The sequence below is a fragment of the Hipposideros armiger genome, unplaced genomic scaffold (assembly GCF_001890085.2).
Source record: "Hipposideros armiger isolate ML-2016 unplaced genomic scaffold, ASM189008v1 scaffold_34, whole genome shotgun sequence".
Lineage (NCBI taxonomy): Eukaryota > Metazoa > Chordata > Mammalia > Chiroptera > Hipposideridae > Hipposideros > Hipposideros armiger.
In genome coordinates this window covers 2658014-2678983 of record NW_017731384.1, presented here as the reverse complement: position 1 = coordinate 2678983, position 20970 = coordinate 2658014, and the positions used below count along the sequence as shown (strand labels likewise).

Here is a 20970-nt window from a genome sequence, read left to right as displayed (position 1 = left end):
CGGCGACTGCTCTGCCTCGCCAGGGAAGAGCGCAATGATGGTGCCAACTTGGGCCAGTGAAGCAACATCCTCCACAACTAGATTGAAGAACAAAAGCGACGGCAACTTGTCTGTTCCCCTTCCCCCAATTCCCCAGCACTGTTCCCATCCCCCCAACTCCCCAATAAAAATCTTAAAAAAAAAAAAAAGGGCACAGGATCTGAATAGACGTTTAGTTTCTAAGGAAGACATACAGATGGCCAACAGGCATATGAAAAGATGTTCAACATCACTAATAGGGAAATGCAAATCAAAACCATGAGATATCCCCTCACACCTGTTAGAAAGCTACTATCAAAAAGACAAGATAAGTGTTGGAGAGGAGAGGGAGAAAAGGGAACCCTTGTGTACTGTTGGTGGGAATGTAAATTGGTATAGCCATTATAGAAAACAGTATGGAGGTTCCTAAAAAATTTAAATATAGAACTACCATATGACCCAGCAATTCTACTTCTGGGTTACATATATATCCAGAAGTGAAATGAAATCACCACCTCCAAAAAGGTATCTGCATCCCCATGATCATAGTAGCATGATTTATAGTCAAGACATGACATGGAAACAACCTACATGTCCATTGACAGATAAATGGATAAAGAAAATGTTGTATATATAATATATATACACAATGGAATAGTATTCAGCCATAAAAAGGAAATCCTGCCATTTGTGACAACATGAATGAGCACCGAAGGCATTATGCTAAGTGAAGTACATCAGAGAAAGATAAATGCTGTATGATCTCATTCATGTGGAACCTAAAAAACCAAACTCATAGATACAGAGAACAGATTAGCGGGTGCCAGAGGTGGGGGTTGGAAGGTAGGTGAAATGTGTGAAGGTGGTCAAAAACAAACTTCCAGTTATAAGTTCTGGGGATGTAACATACATCATGGTGACTACAGTTAACAATACTGTATTGCATATTTGAAAGCTGCTAAGAGATTAGGTCTTAAAAGTTATCACAAGAAAAAAATTTTAACTGTGAAGTGATAAGATATTAACCTTATTGTGGTAATCATTTTGCAATATATACATATATCAAATCATTATGTTGTACACCTTAAACAAATACAATGGTATATGTCAATTATATCAATAAAATGAAATAATAAAAACAGAAATAAGAAAAAAGATACCAACTTTGAGTGGTTTCTTTGAAGGAAGGAAAAAGAGTGAGCTTGTGGGAAGGACAGAGGGGATCTCAACTATTATGTCTTCAAATAGCAAATATAATTATTAACATCTGCTACTTCTACATGGAGAAGATACAGTAATATTTGATATTATTTTTTATCCTTTCATATATATTTCTGAAGTCATTATAAACCCGTGGCAATGCCTCAGGGGTGCCCTGGGATGGATTCCTCCTGGCCTCTCTGGGATAGGTACCTGGCCTCCGCTTCTTCCTCCCACACTCCATGATGCTGTCACTGTGCTGAGACAGTGTCTCATAATTCCCACTCTCCACCTCTTCATTTCCAGTATCATCTTCTTTGTAGTCAGTCTTTTCTTTAATTCGATCACCCAGGGCACTTTTTAACATCTGTCAAAAAAATTCTTTTTAGCATCTTCCATTGATTTTAGCAGAATGCAAGTTGGAAGGAATAGACAGATACAACCTTTAGAAAGGTTCCTCTGATAATGTGACACTAATAACAAGTTTTCAGATGCTTATGCATGTTTAGTTTCTAAAGAATATATCAGTACTACGGACTATTCAGTTTCAATAAACTTTAGGATAAGTCACATAGGGACTTAACACATTTATTCAATGATAACCCCCAAACTATAAAACTGTATTTTGTGAGACTCAGAGATCCATCTAATTTTATAACAACTCTGTCTAGTGACAAAGGGAAACTATATAGATGTATCTAAACATAAATGGTTTAATGTACTCACTTATGTTAAATGATTAGTTTTCATCAGAATTCAATAAAAATTTGGATAAATCTGTACCAAATTTGGTTGTATCATGAAAGGCTAGGAGATCATTTCTTATTCTATGTCCTGCCTGTCTGACTTAGGGAAGATTCTCACAGCAACTAAGACACACCTAATTTTCCAGTTTCTTGGCTTAGCTTTCTTTCGCTTTCAATTGGAAGATCACTTAAATGCTCACCAACTATGGCAATTTCAATATAGATAAAAAACAAGACTTGCCCAGTCTAGTTCAGAGAGCCGTTGAGAGAGTTTCTCTGATACTGCATGTAGTCCTTGTTCTGTTAACCTATTTCTTGGCCTCTGGGAGAAAGGTGAATCCCAGGATGAGACTGCAGCTCTATTTTCATATCTGTAATAAAAGTGACCATGTGACATTTAAGTAGCCAAGTGTATAATGCTTAGTTAAAAACACCTGTAATATGTGCTTTAACAAATATTTCATACTGGTCTTTACAGCTAAGTTTTGAGAGTATACCCCTGACTCTTCAAATCCCTTTGCAAACAGACTGGAAACACTGAAGCCTGCATTAACGTTACCTTTTTTCTTTGGGAAGCATCTTTGTCCTAGGGCTTTGGACTTGAGTGGGACACAATTCCTGTTTGCTATCTTTAGGCAACTTGGAAGTTAAGAAAATTCTATCATCTGGTTCCTATTAAAAATAAGAGAGTTGATTTGAAAAAACTACAAAGACAACACATCACAACCTTTTGGGGGTGGGGGGAAGAAAGGACCTGTTGCAGAAAGCTGTTGGGCTGTCGGAAAAATCATGACGCATTTTTGCAATGAAAAACATACGTCATGACTTTTCTGACAACCCAATAGGCCCCTTTGTTCTCTGTTTTGCTTTTTTAAAAACACATTTGTCAAAACACTATTGATCCCCAATGCCAAAGGAATGGAGCAATGTTTATAAACGTGTACTCAGAAAAAGTGTGGCTCGGGATGCCATTCAAATATAAAGGCAGGTGTGAATGTTCGCAAATATTGAAAATTCAGGGGTTATGGCTATACCTGGACAATGAAAAAATGATCAAATCACAAGTTTAAAGTATTAAAGTCATTATCAAGAAGTCAATAGAAACTGTCCAAAATTGAAACAGTTAAAGACAAAACCTCCCAAAATATGAATATAAACTCCTAACATTTTAAACAATTTATTTCTTAACCTTAGAGGGAATCTTATGGAAAATATTTCTTGTGGTGAAGAAACATTTGATGTTTAACAATCTCTTCAGTTTCACTTCAGTATTCTTTTAATAAGGTCAAGTTAAATTTAATACTCTTTAGTAAATAACTATAATCACATTTAAAAAAACTTTTTAATTGAAGTTTAAGTGTCCTGCTCAAGCATTATTTCAAAATGAACATTCCCACTTAACTGCCACTCAGGTCAAGAAATAGAATATTACCAGCAACTCATAAGCCCTTCTACCAAATGTAACCTTCTTCCTTCCCTAAATGTAACCGTTATCCTACCGTTCTTTCTTTCCCTCTTTTTATACATCCACCCTCCTATCTGAATAGATGCACAGAATGTTTAAATGATGGACATGTAATGCTAATGATGCTTATTTCATTTCTGTACTTTTTCTGCATTGTTTTAATTTCTAAAAATACTTAACCGCTCTTTATCAGCTTCCCCATGAGAAATACAAATAGTACCTACTCCAGAGCTGTGTTGTGAAGAGTAAATTACTCAACCTGTGGTACCCAGAACTGTGTCTGGCACAAAGCAAACACTCAATATATGTTCGCTCTTACTATTTCCCTTTTTATACATTTTTCCTGTACTTATATTCCTACAGTAAAAACGTGTAGGTATATGCAGAGGTAAATTTTTAAGAAGTACAGTGCTCTGATTAGTGCAATATCTTTGATTACTATTCTAGCAGAGATTTCTTTAAATCTGTACTATATCTAATTGAAAGCAAGCTTTTCCACTTACCACAGAAAATGTGCCTTCTCCAGTAGAATTCATGGCAAGAGAGCAGTGACTTGAACGCAAGTATTCTTTTCCTATGGGGCATGGTGCTCGAGGCTCTGAAGGGTGGTAGGGTGGATGTAAAGGAATAGCTGATCGGATAGGCTCCCCCAGCTTCCTAGCACTTGGAATCATATCCACAGAAGGAATTTCTGCTAGTTGGACAAATTTAAATGGACATTAGGCTGAAACTCTAAAGAAATGAAACTGAGAAATAAATCATCTTATATATACACACACCTATATAAACATGTTCACACATACTACTTAGAGATATATTTTAAACTTGATATTTATAGAAAGCACATACAAAACATTAAATCAGGGACTCGTCCTCAGTAAACAAGTAGGAATATAATTAAATCAGGAAGAAAACAGTTTTAAGATGATTATCATAAAACTGTTCCCTGAAAAGTTACTTAAAAGCAATGAAAATTTAAAAACTCTAAATGGCTTGAAGAATAACTATATAAATTATGGTTCATCCACATGTTATAAAGGTAACCATTAATAATGGTTTTATGTACTGACCATATGAAAATTCCAGAGATAATAAGAAATGATAATTTTCTAGTTACTATATTTTGTCATTCACTAATAATTTGAAGACCACCAACTGATATACTAATACATCAGAGGCTCTTATTGTCCTAAAGTCTTTGTTTGAGAGGAGATGATTTAGATAATAAAATAGTGGGTGCAAAACATGCAAGACCATCTTAAGAAGAAATCAGAGCTCATAATAACAAAGATTTACACATAAGATCATGTAAAACCAAAAAAACCCCAAACAAACTGCATAAAGTGTAGAGCAACAAAAGTAAACTGGCTACTAGCAACAGCAGTTGTCCCAGGAACTATTGTCTTCAATTCATAGCAACAGTCCAAGAACTAATAACATTACTCACTGTCTTCAACAAAAGATGTCCTACTCTTGGACAAAAAACTAGATGAGGTAGGAGGGTTCAACGCTTCATGTGATTTAGAACATGGTATGGTTGAGGCTTTTTTAGACTGCATTTTGTCAGGACCTTGTGTACCTAGAAAAGAAAATATTAAAGGTAAAATTTTTTTATTGCTGAATGTTATACTAAAAGCCAAGAGTTTTGTACCCAGAGAATAAAAATCTCAGGAATGACATGACCATAGAACTATGTTGGTCTGATTGCTCTAAATAACAATTACTTTTAATAACTATCAGAACAATTACTTTTAATTATCAGATAGCAAGATGTAGTTCTGTAGCCCAGAATCATTTATACAACTTGAAAGCAAAGTTTTACACAGTGTTTCATTCATTTGCTTTAGAAAAACAGATGCCCGAGTTGTAGAAATGCTGTTTTGTGGGTATATCTCTGCAGTAGAGGTCTTGGCTGGTACCATAATCAAATAGTTGAAATTTTTAGTTGTACATTTTTTACATTCATCTGAATTTTTTTTTTTTAAGATTTTATTGGGAAATTGGGGGAGGGAACAGCGAGAAATCAGGGAAGGGGAACAGACAAGTTGCTGTCCTTTTGTTCTTCAGTCTAGTTGTGGAGGACACCACTTCACTGGCCCACGTTGGCATTATGATCTTTGCACTCTTCCCGGCTGAGGCTGTTGCTCGCCACCCACTGGACGGCTGCTCACAGTGGCTCACGGCAGCTCTTGCTGGCTGCCGGCCACTCACAGTAGCTCACAGCAGCCCCACTGCAGCCTATGCTCTCGCCGGCAACCCAACTCCAGGTCGAACTATTGTTCACAATCCTAGCTGCAGAGGGCGCAGCGCCACCAGCTCACATGGGAACCGAACCGGTGGCCCTGCTGCTCAGAGCTCACACTCCCAAGCCAACTCTTATCAACTGAGCCACTCGGCCGGCCCCTCATTTATTTAGTTTTTTAGATTCCACATATAAGGAAAATTGCATGTTATTTGTCTTTTTCTGACTTATTTCACTTAGCATAATATCCTCTAGGTCCATCATGTTGTCACAAATGGTTAAGATTTCATTCTTTTTAATGGCTGAGTAACATTCCATTGTATATATGTAACCATATCTTCTTTATCCATTTGTCTATTGATGGACACTTAGGTTACTTCCACATCTTGACTACTGTTTAAGTAATGCTGCAATGAACATAGGGGTGCATATATTTTTCTCGAATTAATGTTTGGGTTTCTTCGGATAAATACCCAGAAGTAGGATTGCTAGGTCATATGGTAGTTCTAATGTTACTATTTTGAGGAAACTCCATACTGTTTTCTATAGTGGCTGAACCAATTTGTAATTCCACCAACAGTGTACGCAAGTTCCCTTTTCTCCACATCCTCGCCAACACTTATTGATTCATTGATGATAGCCATTCTGACAGGTATGAGGTGGTATCTCATTGTGGTTTTAATTTGCATTCCTCTGATGATTGGTGATGGTGAGTATCTTTTCATATGTCTATTGGTCATCTGTATGTCCTCTTTGGAGAAATGCCTATTCAGATCCTCTGCCCATTTTTTAATTGGATTTTTTTTTTCGGGTGTTGTATGAGTTCTTTATATATTTTGGACAGTAACCTCTTATAGGATGTATCATTGATGAATATCTTCTCCCATTCAGTAGGTTGTCTTTTCATTTTGTTGGTTTCCTTTGCTGTTCAAAACTTTTTTAGTTTGATGTGGTCTTATTTTTTTTCTTTTGTTTCCCTTGCCCGAGGAGACATCCAAAAAATACTACTAAGAGCAATGTCAAACAGTTTACTGTCTGTTTTCTTCTAGGAGTTTTATGGTTTTGGGTCTTACATTTAAGTCTTTCATCCATTTTGAGTTTATTCTTATATATGGTGTAAGAAAGTGGTCTAGTTTCATTTTTTTGGCATATATTTATCTAGTTTTCCCAACACCATTTGTTAAAGAAACTGTCTTTACTCCATTGTATAGTCTTGCCTCCTTTGTTATAGATTGACCATATAGGTGTGGGTTTGTTTCTGGGTTCTCTATTCTGTCCCACTGATCTATTTGTCTGTTGTTAGGCCAGTACCATGCTGTTTTACTATATACTTGTAGTATATAGTTTGATATCAGGTAGCATGATACCTCCAACTTTGTTATTCTTTCTCAAGATTGTGGTAGCTATTTGGGGTCTTGTGGTTCCATACAAATTTGAGGATTATTTGTTCTAGTTTTGTGAAAAATGTCATTGGTATTTTGATATTGCATTGAGTCTGTTGATTGCTTTGGGTAGTATGGACATTTTAACAATGTTAACTCTTCCTATCCATGAGCACAGTATATGCTTTCATTGATTTGTATCTTCTTCAGTTTCTTTCTTCAATGTTTTCTAATTTTCCAAGTACAAATCTTTTACCTCCTTGGTTAAATATATTCCTAGGTATTTTATTTATTTTTGATGCAATTGTAAATGGGATTTTCTTGATTTCTCTTTCTGATAGTTTGTTATTGGCAGATAAAAATGCAACCCGTTCTCACCTGCAAATAATGACAGTTTTACTTCTTCCTTTCCAGTTTGGATGTCTTTTCTTTTTCTTTCTGATTGCTGTGGCTAGGACTACCAATACTATATTGAGTAAAAGTGGTGAAAGTGGACAACCTTGTCTTGTTCCTGATCTGAAGGAAAACGCTTTTAGCTTTCCCTCGAGTATAATGTTAGTTGTGAGTTTGTCATATACGGCCTTTATAATGTTTAGGTATGTTCCCTCTTTTCCCACTTTGCTGAGAGTTTGTTTTAACAGTAAAAAGTTTTTATGTTTAGAATTAGCCAGCTCGGTTTAGATGACCCCAATTTTGTTGGCAACATTCAAAGCATCATAGTCAGGAGTCTAACATATGCCTTCTTTTCTCCATCAGGCCTGATCAGGTTGTTAACCTTGGCCAGGTCAGTGTCATAGAGCTTCTTTACAACATGTTTATCTGGTGCTTGCTGGCCTTGACATCCACAGTGAACATAGTGTTTTGTTGTCTTCTTCTTTATGGCTGACTCGGTAGTTAGAGGAACTTGGTGATGGCATTGTGGTCAAGCTTGTTTCTCCTGAGGGCACACTTCTGAGGATATTTGGGCTGCCTTCAGAGCCGCGGTATCTTGGGCCTTCGTAAGGTGGGTGATGTGAGGATCTTTTTTGTGTGGCTGTGGACACCTTTCAGCACTGCTTTCTTTGCCTTCAAAGCCTTTGCTTTGGCTTCAGCTTTGGGAGGGGCAGGGGCTTCCTTCTTTGCTTTTGGCACCATCTTTGTGAAAAGGCTTTGCTGCGAGTTTTCAACATAAATGGATGCTGGATTTTGTCAAAAATTTTTTTTAAATTTTTTTATTGTTAGTTTCAGGTGTACAGAATAATGCAATAGTTATCCTTTTCACCCTCACAAATTAACAACCCTCCTCCCCACCTCAAATGCTTTTTTTGCATCTATTGATATCATGATTGTTATCCTTCGTTTTGTTTATGTGGCATATCACATTAATTGATTTGCGGATATTGAACTAACCTTGCATCCCACAAATAAATCCCACTTGATCTTGGTGTATGATCTTTTTACTGTATTGTACAATTCAGTTGCTAATATTTTGATGAGGATGTATGATCATCAGGGATGTTGGCCTACAATTTTTTTTGTCTGATTTTGGAATCAGAGTAATGCTAGCCTCATAAAATGAGCTTGGGAGTCTTCCCTCTTCTTAATTTTTTGAAATAGTTTCAAGATAGGTGTTAATTCTTTGAATGTTTGGTAAAATTCACTTGTGAAGCAATCTGGCCTCAGGCTATTGTTTGTTGGGAGTTTTTTGATTACTGATTTGATTTTTTTACTAGTTATCAGTCTGTTTAGATTTTTCTGTTTCTTCTTGATTCAGTCTTGGAAGATTGTTTCTAGGAATTTATCCATTTCTCCCAGGTTGTCCAATTTGTTGGCATAAAATTGTTCATAGTATTTTCTTATAATCCTTTGTATTTCTGTGATTGTCACTTCTCTTTCATTTCTGAGTTTTTTTTGGGGGGGTCCTCCTTTTCTTGATAAGTCTGGTTAAAGGTTTATTGATTTTATCTTTTCAAAGAACCAGCTCTTGCTTTCATTGATCATTTGTATTGTTTTTTTAAAATTTATTTATTTATTTTTAGCTGAGCCATCCTACCACCTGTTGGCAGCTCAGCGGCAGCTCAGTTTGGGCCTGGAATTGAACTGGCGACCCTGTTGCTCAGAGCTCGCACTCTAGAGCAAGCGCTTAACCAACTGAGCCACTCGGCCGGCCTGTATTTTTTAGACTCTATTTTTATTTCTGCTCTTTAAAATTTCCTTTCTTCTGTTCACTTTGGATTTTGTTTGTTCTTCTTTTTCTAGTTCTTTTCAGTGTAAGGTTAGATTGAGATTTTTCTTGTTTCTTAAGGTAGATCTATCTGTATTGCTATGACTTTCCCTCTTAGGAGTGCTTGGCTCTGTCGCATAGATTTGGGGGTCACTGTGTTTTCATTTGTCTCAAGGCATCTTTTGATTTCTTTCTTGATCTCACTGTTAACCCATTTATTGTTTAGCACATTATTTAGCCTCCATGTGTTTATTTTTCAGTTTTTTTCTTGAAATTGATTTCTAGTTTCATACCACTGTGATCAGAGAAGATGCCTGATAGGATTTCAATCTTCTTAAATTTATTGAGAATTGTTCTGTGGCTTAACATGTGGTCTGTCCTGGAAAATGTCCCATGTGTACTTGGAAACAATGTATATTCTATTGCTTTTGGGTGAAATGTTCTAAAAACATCAATTAAATCCATCTGCTCTAATGTGTCAGGCTTTAAGGCTGCCGTTTCTGTGTTGATTTTCTGTTTGGATGATCTATTCTTTTATGTCAATGGGGTGTTAAAGTCACCTACTATTACTGTATTCCTGTCAATCTCTCCCTTTATGTCTGTCAATATTTGCTTTATATATTTAGATGCTCCTACATTGGGTCTATAAATGTTTACAAGGGTTATATCCTCTTGTTGGATCAGTCCCTTTATCATTATGAAATGCCCTTTGCTGAATGAATATAATGTGGCTACTGTCCCTGGAACTTACAGTTAACATAAGCAACAAACTCAAACTTACTATGCAATGTGAAAATGGTGTTACGAAAATAAGGTGAGAAGGCTACATGACAGAAATACAGAGCCTCAGAGCCTGAGGCAGGTGGGGAAGAGACTGGGCTTTGTAGGGTGAGTTTGTCAGGAACAGAAAGGAAGAGCATCTCTGCGAAGAAACAATATGATGCCAGAGAAGAACATCGCAGCCAAGGTGTGCAGGACAGGGGGTGGGATGGTTGGAGGGCAAGGTGAGAGGCTCAAAACAGGCCTGAAACATATTCAGGTTTACTGTGTATAAGCAGTAGTTTTTTGGAAATGTGGCCTGAAGCCTGGGAGAAAAATTGCCACGGGATATACAGACCTGTTGTTTTGAAACGATGAAAAAAGTGAGTTACCCAATTCAGGAAATTATATTTAAGGAGTACTCTCAGTGTGACTGGACTATTAAGGTGTATCCAGAATTCTCTTCCCAGGGTATCAAGTTCTACATATTAACAGAACAAACTTGCATCTACCTATTTGCCCATGTGCCTGTGACTCCCACTTGACTGATTTCAGATAAATGTTCGTATTTAGTGGGTAATGTTGGTATTAGGGCTCTCGCTATTCTTCTCAACTTTAAACACTCCTAACTTTTACATTTTCATAGTTGTTTCATTTTACAAATGTAAAATGAAAATTTACATTTTCATAGTTGTATGCTGAATAACAATAACTGATATATAAGGTTTGACTACTCACCATTACTTCTTAGAGAAAAGGTATGTGCTGTGTCTCCGAGTCTAATTATTTCACCAGTGGATTCTGCTTCATCTCCATCCCAAGAGGGGCCCAAAGCCTCAGATGACAAGGAACACCTGAAAGAGTACCCTCACTTACTCAGGGCCCAGCCTGATCACAGAGGGCCCTTCCTGTGAGAGCCCTGAGAACTTGAAGACGAATTTTCCACAGAGTACTATAACTAAACAAGAAGGCATACTGTGCTTTTCAAGCCATGACAAACTCTATAAAAAAACTTAGAATCAGATATTTAAAAAAATACTATCATGTTCAACCTCTACTGTGTTCCCCTGAAAATAAGACCAGGTCTTATACTAATTTTTGCTCCAACAATCTACATTTATTCATGTACAAAAATCTACATTTATTCAAACAGTAATGTCTGGCTGATGATCTTAACTGGGACTTATGTTTGGGGTAGGGCTTCTATTACAAGCATCCTGAAAAATCATGCTAGGGCTTATTTTCCAGTTAGGTCTTATTTTCAGGGAAACACGATAGTAGAAATACAATCAAACCTGTAACAACATTACATCTTGTCTTGACAGTAGCACAGATTTTTGAACTCTGATATTGGTCAGTGATATTGGTTCACGAGGGTATAGTAAACCAGCACTTTCACCTGCTGGTGGGTTACAGTCATGGCCTTTTTGGAAAGCAACTTGGCAACTTTTAATAGCCTTATAACATTCATACTCTTTGACTCTGAATGCAGCTTAAAGATAATAGGGGGTTGGGGAGGGAAGGGGGAGAAAAAATAAACAAAAGTATGTATCACATTTACAAAAAATAATATAAAAACACAGGAAATGCTACCTTCACTTTAGAGAAGTGGTTCAGTAAATTATGATGCACATAAGAATGGTATGTTATACAGTGATTAAAAATGATTATAAAGAGTTTAATACCTTGGGGAAAGATTGGATGTGTTAAAATGCAGGAAACAAAATTATATAGACAACATTAAATTAAAAAAATCACAGTAAGAAAGACTAAAAGTACAACAAAATGTTAATAAGCAATTATTTAGTTCTGAATGGTAGATTTCATTTTTTTCTGCTTTTCCATTTTTCTGTACTTTTCAAGTTTTTTGCAAGGAACATAAACTACTTTGAAGATGAATGGAAATATTAAAAAATAAATAGGTGGTTAATGCTGAGAATTAAGTACTGTATATAGCTTAAGGTTCTTAAAATTCCCTCAGGGAGGTTTAAAATATGAGTAGTAAAATTTTCACATTAGTTTTGTTTGGTTTTTGCTGCCATTCTGGTATATTGTGTGTAATTTTAATTCTTGTAAGGAAAAGCATAACTTGTTTTGATTAAATTCACAGACATTGAGTGCTACCTCCCAAAAGAAACTCTTTTCCATGATGATTTGGATTCCTTAGTACTTTCTGACTCTTCCAAAGGCTCTACTCCATGGGATTCTTTAAAACCTTGTCCAGTTTCACCTGTTTAGAATAGATAAAAACAATACCAAAAAAAAAATCCTGTTAATATACTACTATTTCTATGCAGGGGGTAGGCAGAGGTAAGGACAGTAAGGCACTCTCAACTCCTCGTGGTAAACTGGGCTCTTGTGAAAGTGAAATTAGAAAGAACCAAATCATCATCACATATTACCTGGGTAACAAAGAAATAACACAAATGTTGCTTTAAAAGCAGGTTGTATTAGCAATGTTTTGTTTTTTAAGCCAGGTGGTATGTTTATTATTTTTCATACCTCTCTGTCTGTAAGGGATATTTGAGACAAGATGACTAAGGTGTGGCTTCAGAAAAACATGACAGTGTCAGCCTACCTCAAACTCATGCCCTAATCTAAGAGTCAGATCTCATCAAGGCTTGGATGAATTTTTCCTTAGGACTGACAACCTTTTTTCTATCCCAGCCTACCTGATGAATACACTTTCATAAGAGGCTGACTAATTCATCAGGGGAGTGATTTTAGGAGGCATGTGGGTGAAACCACCTATGATTTAGACCTACCCCTCTGGATATTCCCATCCCCATTTTTAGAGATTCCATGTTTGAACATCTCTCTTCATTTTTTATTATTTCTGTATGCACCAAGCAATATTTTAATAACATTAGCTAACAATCATTGTGCATTTACTCTGAGCTAGGCTCAGTGCTAAACTATCTGCATCTACTCACTTAACCTTCTCTACAACTGCGAAAGAATTTCAGATGAGAAAACCGAGACTTAGAGGGCTTCAGTCATAAAGTGGGGAGCACTTTGCCCTCAGCCCATGATCTGCTTTCAAATCCCTTTTTTCTTCAGTGGTAAATGAAATGCTCACTCAAGTACCAGGACGAAGCTGCTCTGCACACCTGATGTAAACTAGTGATAATAAAGATTTATTTCCCATTGCTGGTTTGAAAAACCTGATCAGCTCTAGGTAATACTGCCATATAAACTTGGACCTGCAAAGGAAACAATCAGACTTTCGAAAACAATGTCAACTAAGGTACTACCGCATAGGGAGGCCCCCTCTGAGCAACTCCCTCCTTGTCACGCTAAGCTCTCCACATTCTACTGACCTCCCCCTGGGGAGATCCCTCCCTGAGCATTTCACTATTACCAGACTAACATATAAGTATCTCTAAGTTCTGTCCTCTCTCCATCCCCACTGCCCTGTCCTTGGCCAGGTCACTATCATCCCTCCCTAACCTGACATCAAGCACTACATTGGAAAAACTGCAGTTGTCATTATAACTTCCCAAATTAATCAATCTCTTTACTTAAAGGTAGTATTCTACCTCTTAATCTGGCAGCTAAAATAACTAAAAAGCCACAGAGCATCAAAATACCCACTAGTAGTAGCCTTGAATGAGGTTTCACATGTCTTTCTAATCCTCCCCTAATTCTCCTATAATGTTTTTATTGTATGTATTTATGGCTATCTCCCTGACTTGAGTATAGGTTTCTTTGAGAGCAAAAAACATAGCATCCAGCTTTGAATCCTCCTGGAATACCTAGTCTGGTATTTAACATACACTAAACACTCAAAACATTCAAACGTTTTTGAAATAAAGAAATATCCAGTGTGGCATGCCTTTCAATCTTTCCTTCCAGACCTTACCTATATATGCTTTTAAATCTTTTTAGCAACAAGGATAAAAGGTAGAAAACTATCTCTAACTAAAGAATTTAAGATTAACTTCCAATGTTATAATCACAGCATAGGTCTCACCATCAACAATGTGTGAATTAGGAATAATGAGCTTACCCAATTTTTTTGTCTTCATTTATATTAGAATTTATGTTAATTGCTATTATTACTGAAAACTTTTTTTGGATAACTTCACCACAGTAAACCCATTCTTAAATGGCTCATATATTATTCCAATCATGACATACTTTGTAACAAAGACCTTTAAGTACCTAACTTTCTTTTGTATAACTTCCTTAGGATAAACCCCTAGAAAAGGGATTTATTGAGCCAAAGATTATGGCTCTTAAATACTGCTGATCTAGTTTAAATGACCATAACCCTTTTGGAAAATAATATGGCAATATTGATCTTTATAATTATCATTAAAAAACAAAATCAAAATTTCACACAATAAATTGTTACAATTTAGGGAACTGAGTTACTTGAAGAGTAAAATAAATATTCAGGCTGTCACAAACCTAAGTGTAGGCTGAAGACAGAAACACACCAATTCTTCTTGCTGATACCTCAGCAACATCCAAATTTGTAACAAAAATGGCAGTTTTGACATAGAAAATTTTGGAGTAAGGAATTTCATGCAATAATAAGCAATTTTAGCCAGAATTTAGCTTTCTACTATAGATGAGTTTTAAAGTAATTTATAAGCAACATCCAAGTTGACAAAGGATACGATGACAGTCTAGGATAGTTTTCAACCACTTGGAACAGTAAGAATTGAAATTTAACTTATAATTAAATTTATCAGGTGTACTGTATTAGTGATTCTAATAACTATGAAGAAAAATAGGCAAAAATATAAACGGCAGAAAGGTACATAACATAAAAATAAACCAAACCAAATTTCTATTCTTAAACTTACTTTTCTCATGAGATGTTTCACTGATGTGTTCCGTAAGATACTCCAGCAACCCATCAAATATTTCTAGGAGATTCTTAATAGATTCTTTATCTCCTTTCACTATATTTTCTCCTGAACACAGAATACAGAGCTATTAAAAAATTTAACCAAGAAATCAAAAGTCTCATAATTTTGAAATGGATATACCACTATGAAAATATTGTTCAAGATACAAGAATTATAAACCAACCCAGGAGAAACAATATTATACAGTTGACCCCTGAACTACAGTTTTGAACTGCGTAGGTCCACTAATGCGGATTTTTTTCAATAAATATAGTTGGCCCTCTTATCCCTGGGTTTTGCATCTGAGGATTCAATCAACCGTAGTTCGAAAACAGTATTTTCTATCCAGGGTTGGAATCCACATATGCAGAGGGCTGACATGTTACACACGGATTTTTGACTGCACAGGGATTGGCACGCTTAACCCCTCTGTTGTTCAAGGGTCAACTGTGCTTAAAACGTCAATTTTGTAATGCCTGATTATATCTGAATTAAAAAGGGGGTAGTCTTGGATATGGTTTTTGAAAATTCATTGGTATAGTTCTTCTTTTATCACGAAGTAAAATAAATGGATTTAAGAAAACATCCTCTGGTAAGATTTACACCAAAATATAAAACAGATAAGCAGAACTTTATTTGGCAAGTGGGAAAAAAATGGCAGGAGAGAACATTGTTTCAGATTGTGGGATCCTGTTAATTCTGAAGAAAACAGCAGTAAAGGAATGTAAAAACAAAACAATAAAAAAACTTGCCAAGATACTTTCATCAGGAATTGCTAACTTTTTCTATTTAACTCCTATTCACTTTGTATAGATACTACTATTTTAAAAAAAATTAAAAACCAACCATGGTGCCTACATATTAAACACTTTTTAATCTCACCACACCCCCAACTCTCCATCCTCCTCCAGCCCATCCGCTTTATGCCCAGAAGTTAATCTTTAAACAGTCCCTAGCACAGTATCTGGCCCATAACACATTTTTAATAAACGTTAAATTGAAATGTTGACAAGAAATGGGTTAGTTAAAGTACGGAAACTTGACATGTTTAATGCCCCCTAAAATGGACTCCAATCAGCATCAGGTATGGATAAACTTAACTCTTGAGACACTCAGATTGTCCTTGGGGAGATCATGCCTCCCTTTCTTATGAGTTCAAGCCAGTAAGGAAGAGGCAGAGTGGAAATTTGATATTTGAAAGAATCTAGCCATTTATAACTTCAGTTATAATGCAAAATAAACCTAAACCAGAAATTTGATGTTTTACAATACTAGTAAAAACAATGTTTGACAATTTTTTTCCTGTTTAAAACAAACAGAAATCTTGTTTTTAAGCTTTGTTTTTCTGGCTTAACAAGATACACAAGTATACCCCAAGGGTATACTCAGGACTTCATAGTTTCTAGGATGGGGAGCATACTCTGCCAACCCAGCAACTAAGACTGCCTGCCAGAATGCAAAGCTTCATGGTGTAGGAGAGACTGCTTTACACACACAAGGGTAAAAAGCTGCTTTGCAGTCTACTGGAGGAGGTAAGCAGTTTTGTAACTTTTCATGGGGTAGGTGTGAGTTATCAGGAGAACCTCTACTTTAAAAAGTTCTATAAGCAGATGACACTACCTTGCTATATAGTATGTTTTAAAAGCATCAATACCAGAAATTGCCCTACTCCAGTGATAAAACAATTATAAATTGCAAAAGAACAGGGAAACCTCACGATTACCCCTCAAAATGAATTATCTCCAAAATAATTTACTGCATTTACTCTCCCCGAACTGCACTCAAAAACTTAAGACAGTATTTTTGCAAAGACTTGTTCTTGTCAATATCAAATTAAGAGATGTAAATAACCTATCCTGATTAACATTTATCTCCTTTAAAGAATAAATCAACAGTATAAACTCCTGCTCAGTGATTTAAGTATAGTTTCAAGTTCCTAAGATTCCCTCTGTTCATTAGCTGGAAATAATTTATTTTGGAAAAAGGTCCAAAAATAATTTATAGTTTTATTTATATTGACTAGGTATATTCATTCACATGATTCAAAATTCAAAAATTACAAAAGGTATACAATGAAGTCTCATCCCACCCTTGTCCTGCAGCCCTTTAGTTCCTCTTATTGGAGGCAACCAGTATTACAGGTTTCTTGTATATGCTTCTAGAGAGTCCTTCTACATGGAATCTATTGCATAAGTATTTTCCACGCCTTTGTTTTTACAAATAGTAGCATACTCTGCACATTATCATTGTAACTGCACTACATTTTTCTCACACAATATATAATAGTGATTGTTCCACTAATATGGAACATAAAGAACATCATCAATCATCTTTTACAGTGGCAGAGCAGTTCCCTGTATGGAGCTACCATAATTTATTTAACCTGTTACCATTAACGGACATTTAGGTATTTTTAATTTTTAGCTACTACAAACCAGCAGCATGGTAGCTCTAAAATAACAAAACAACAGCAACAAAAAACATACCTCAAACTACCAGCTAGGACTCTGACCCGGATCCATCATAGACTCAATGTCTGCCTCTTCCGATAAAGCTCTCAAAGATGGCTGCCTTAACTATACCAGTCGGTTGTCTTGGCTCAGTCTTGCCATTTGGTCATTTTTCATAAGCTTACTCATTTGGCTAATTAAATAATGTTTTGGGTTCTGTCTAATAAGTTATTTTAGTAAAATGAAAAATTGTCTGGTGGTTAAGTATATACCAACCTGTTATGTGAGACAAGCTGACCTGCAGATAATCCAAGGCCAGTGAATCGATTACTGCTTGTACATTGTGAGCTTCATCTTCTTGACTCCTAGGAATAGCTATGAGGTCTGTGGAAGAAAAGATACATAATTTTGCATCTATGAGGGTCCAAGTTTTCACCTATCTGTCTTGGGCCACGCTTTTGAGTAAGCTCAACTGCTACAAAAGTAAGCTCTGCCTAAACAGAACAGGCTTTTATAAAGTACAGATAAAGTTAATAGAGGCTGATTTCCACACAGTAGAATCTTTATTGGTTACATATTTATTGATTGAATATGGTTGAATAAACTTATGCTCTACATTAAGTACCATGCTAAAGGAAGATAAAGACATCCCTAAATTCAAGGAGATATATTACAATAATAAGGGAGGCAATACATGAGGTGAGATTAATCTATAACTGTGGGCTGCTTTCCATAAAAGGAAAAAACCAACAACAGGTGTGAAAAGAAAGTCATTATATGTCCTTTTAAAGGACCTTATTGAGAATTATTGGCAAAAAGGTTTAAAAAATCAGTATAGACCTGAGAGCAGAAAGATTTTTTAATATCAACTTAAATTTGGAGTTCCTCCTCTGGTGTTGAGAAGATGAATGTTTTTTGGGAAGGGTGAAAATGCATTTTAAAAGATTGGCCTAATAAGTACCCGTGTATGCCTCTGAACGCTAAAGAGGGTTGAGACTAGCATCAAAGATACCAGCTAGAGGCTATTCCATTATTCCAGGAAGTGAGGAGGGACTCAGGATAACAGTGGGAAAGGCAGAGAGACTAACAAAGAGCTTTAGTACTTAATGGTTGCAAACTATATAAAGAAATGAAGGCAATGGAGGAATCTATGGATAAGGACTCTGAGATATTTAACCAGGGATACAGTACAAACACCAATTCTTATCTATAATATTGGTTAAGCAATAGGCCCAGACAAGTTTCCAAGTTCCACTCAATTTTAGAACCTTTAGTCATGGAAAAAGTGTGACTTTCACAAGGCATTAAGCATGATTAGGTTAAACAGTGACAACCAAGACCAGTCAAACTGATTTGACCAAGACTGTTACTATGGGTGGGTCTCATAAGGTATTCATTAAGGTAATGAATGTAATAATTAGATAGAAATAAAATGCAAAGAGAGAACTCAAGATTTTATAAATACCATAGGATCTCACTTAAAGGCACTAGAAACTTCTGGCCTAAGATATAGACATTATTACTGCCACCTTTTAGCACCCTTACCTGGTACCTTTTCTCCTAAAATGGATTGATAAAGAGCAATAAAGACATTAGCATCACAATCTTCTAGTTCATGTATCCTCAGGTGTATGTGACATTTCAAAAGAAGGTTATTGGCAAGGGCTACCCACTCTGTTGGGAGAGAAAGGAAAAAGGTCAGCTTTAAATAGCACTAGAAAAAGTCATATACATACATTTTAAAAAAACACCCCTCACAAAAACAGATGTTGAATTCTGTAAAACATAAGGAATTTGACTTTTATAGAATTTCAAAGACCCTCCTAGCCATGATTTTTGAAAAGATGTAATTTCTTGGGATGACTTCGTCTGCTATAGTTTCAATACAGTAAAAAATGTAATGCAAATTTAAGTTTTACTGTTGCAACCTAAAATCTTGTTATTTACTGTAGTTATTTCACAAGCCATAGATAGGCATTTTTATTTAGAACGTATTTACAGGTAAATGGGAATACTGTGTCCCAAACAAGATAATCTGAGGCTACTAGAAACTACTAATAGATGTTGCTTCAAATTCCCAATAGCATTAGTCATGTTTTTACCCAATTATCTTATGCAAACAGAATTTTTCTGGTGCCCAAATAGGCGGTGATTAACTTAGGCTATTAAGAACTGGAGTAATGACACCAACCCTACTGCATTTGTGGGGTTTTTTTATATTTGACTATATGAAAGAAAATATGAAAAATCTATCTTAAAGTCCCTAAATTCAGAATTAGCACATTACCAATATTGTGTAAGTTTTCTGTGTTCAACCCCACCCCACCCCACCCCCATATATTGTTGGAATTATAAGTTATTTCAAGGGTTCCTCAACCAAAGGTAATTTAGAAAACTTTGAACATTTGTTCCCTGAAATGATTGTTGATTAAAGGTAAAGTTCCTTTATTCTGTATTCGATTGTCTTCAGTATGTTCTAGAAATGTGTGTGATGGTGTGTTCAAGGCACATTATCTCCCTCTTCCCAGAAAACAATCTGTGCATGTGTGTCTCTTAAAGGCACATTATCTCCCTCTCCTCCATGCCCATTTCTCACAGCTGACCAAGCCATGTCAACGAATTTGAACGCTGTTCTGGTGAAAAGGATGAAAGCGTCCTAGACAACCAAATCAATTCGCTTTTCAAAAGCGATGCTAGGCAAAGCCGGTAACTCCAGAGGGCACTGAAGAGAAAAATCCACTATTCTACTTTGGCAGGGGCATCAACAGCTCTTAAGAATGCCAGGCCTTCAAAGTTCAATACAGTTGCAAGTACGACGTCAGTCCCCACAATGCAAGAGTCAAGAGCACCTTGAAAGCGGCTAGAACCCCTGAGAAACACGAGTCCGGGGAAGAAGCTTTCTGACTGCCCTGTTTTGCAGCCAGGATGCAGGCATACTACAGGTTTCACCACAGGGACCTTCTCTCCCCTACCCCAGAATCGCGCTCGATGGCTTTGAAGCGGACAGAGAACTGGGCTAAGAGACTGTAGATAACCCGCTAACTACAACGGAGTGTCTGTCACGAGCCCCGCTGGCAGCCCAGACCTAGCTGAGGCCGGCCCCGCGGTCTCAAGATATAATAGTCAGGGGCGTTCGGTGACTTGCACCGCTTTAGTCCACACACACCGGGGTTCCAGGTCGAGACTCACCAGCCTCTGAGCTGGCCATGTCGCGGAAGCTGGTCGCCACCCGACTCCCACCTGGGCGCGCGGGGGACGGTGTCCTGAAAAGGCCGCAACAAGCGGACAAGCCCTGAGAGGAGGGGGAACGAAAAGAAAGTGCAGAGAAGGAGGAGTGAAAGAGGGAACGGCTTCTCGCTACTGATTGGTCATCAGAGGAGCACTTCCTTTCGCAACACGCGCTGAGGCGGCGGTTTGGGGGCTCTAGATACCATTCTTCTCCCGCAAGATCCTGCTAAGGGACTCTCAGGTGGGTGGGTTTGACAGTGCGGGTCACGCAGCAACCGGGGACCGCTCTCCCGGCGGCATTAGCGCAGCACTTCCGGTTAGCTTTTCGTTTTGTATTCCTCCGCCGACGCCAACAGAGGAAGTAGTGCGGTCCGCTCACCCGGTGGGCGGGGTCAGCCACGTGACAATGTCAGGGACC

The 20970-nt window shown here is 37.0% G+C and overlaps 1 protein-coding gene across 4 annotated transcripts in view; it reads right to left on the bottom strand.

Annotated features, from left to right (window-relative positions):
* CEP95 (centrosomal protein 95) overlaps window positions 1-20792 on the bottom strand; it is a 32283-nt gene extending 11491 nt beyond the window's left edge. For 3 of the 4 annotated variants that reach the window (XM_019637738.1, XM_019637739.1, XM_019637736.1), the window contains exons 1-11: window positions 20514-20792; window positions 18870-18998; window positions 17601-17708; window positions 14830-14940; window positions 12140-12245; window positions 10754-10869; window positions 4877-5008; window positions 3933-4123; window positions 2524-2636; window positions 2206-2335; window positions 1432-1585 (exon numbers count right to left, since the gene is read on the bottom strand). In XM_019637738.1, coding sequence (XP_019493283.1) covers window positions 1432-1585; window positions 2206-2335; window positions 2524-2636; window positions 3933-4123; window positions 4877-5008; window positions 10754-10869; window positions 12140-12245; window positions 14830-14940; window positions 17601-17708; window positions 18870-18998; window positions 20514-20532 — 1309 coding nt within the window. In that variant the 5' untranslated portion in view covers window positions 20533-20792. The remainder of the gene's footprint in view (window positions 1-1431; window positions 1586-2205; window positions 2336-2523; window positions 2637-3932; window positions 4124-4876; window positions 5009-10753; window positions 10870-12139; window positions 12246-14829; window positions 14941-17600; window positions 17709-18869; window positions 18999-20513) is intronic. The other variant, XM_019637737.1, reaches the window with a different exon arrangement.
* Window positions 20793-20970: the final 178 nt, after the last annotated feature.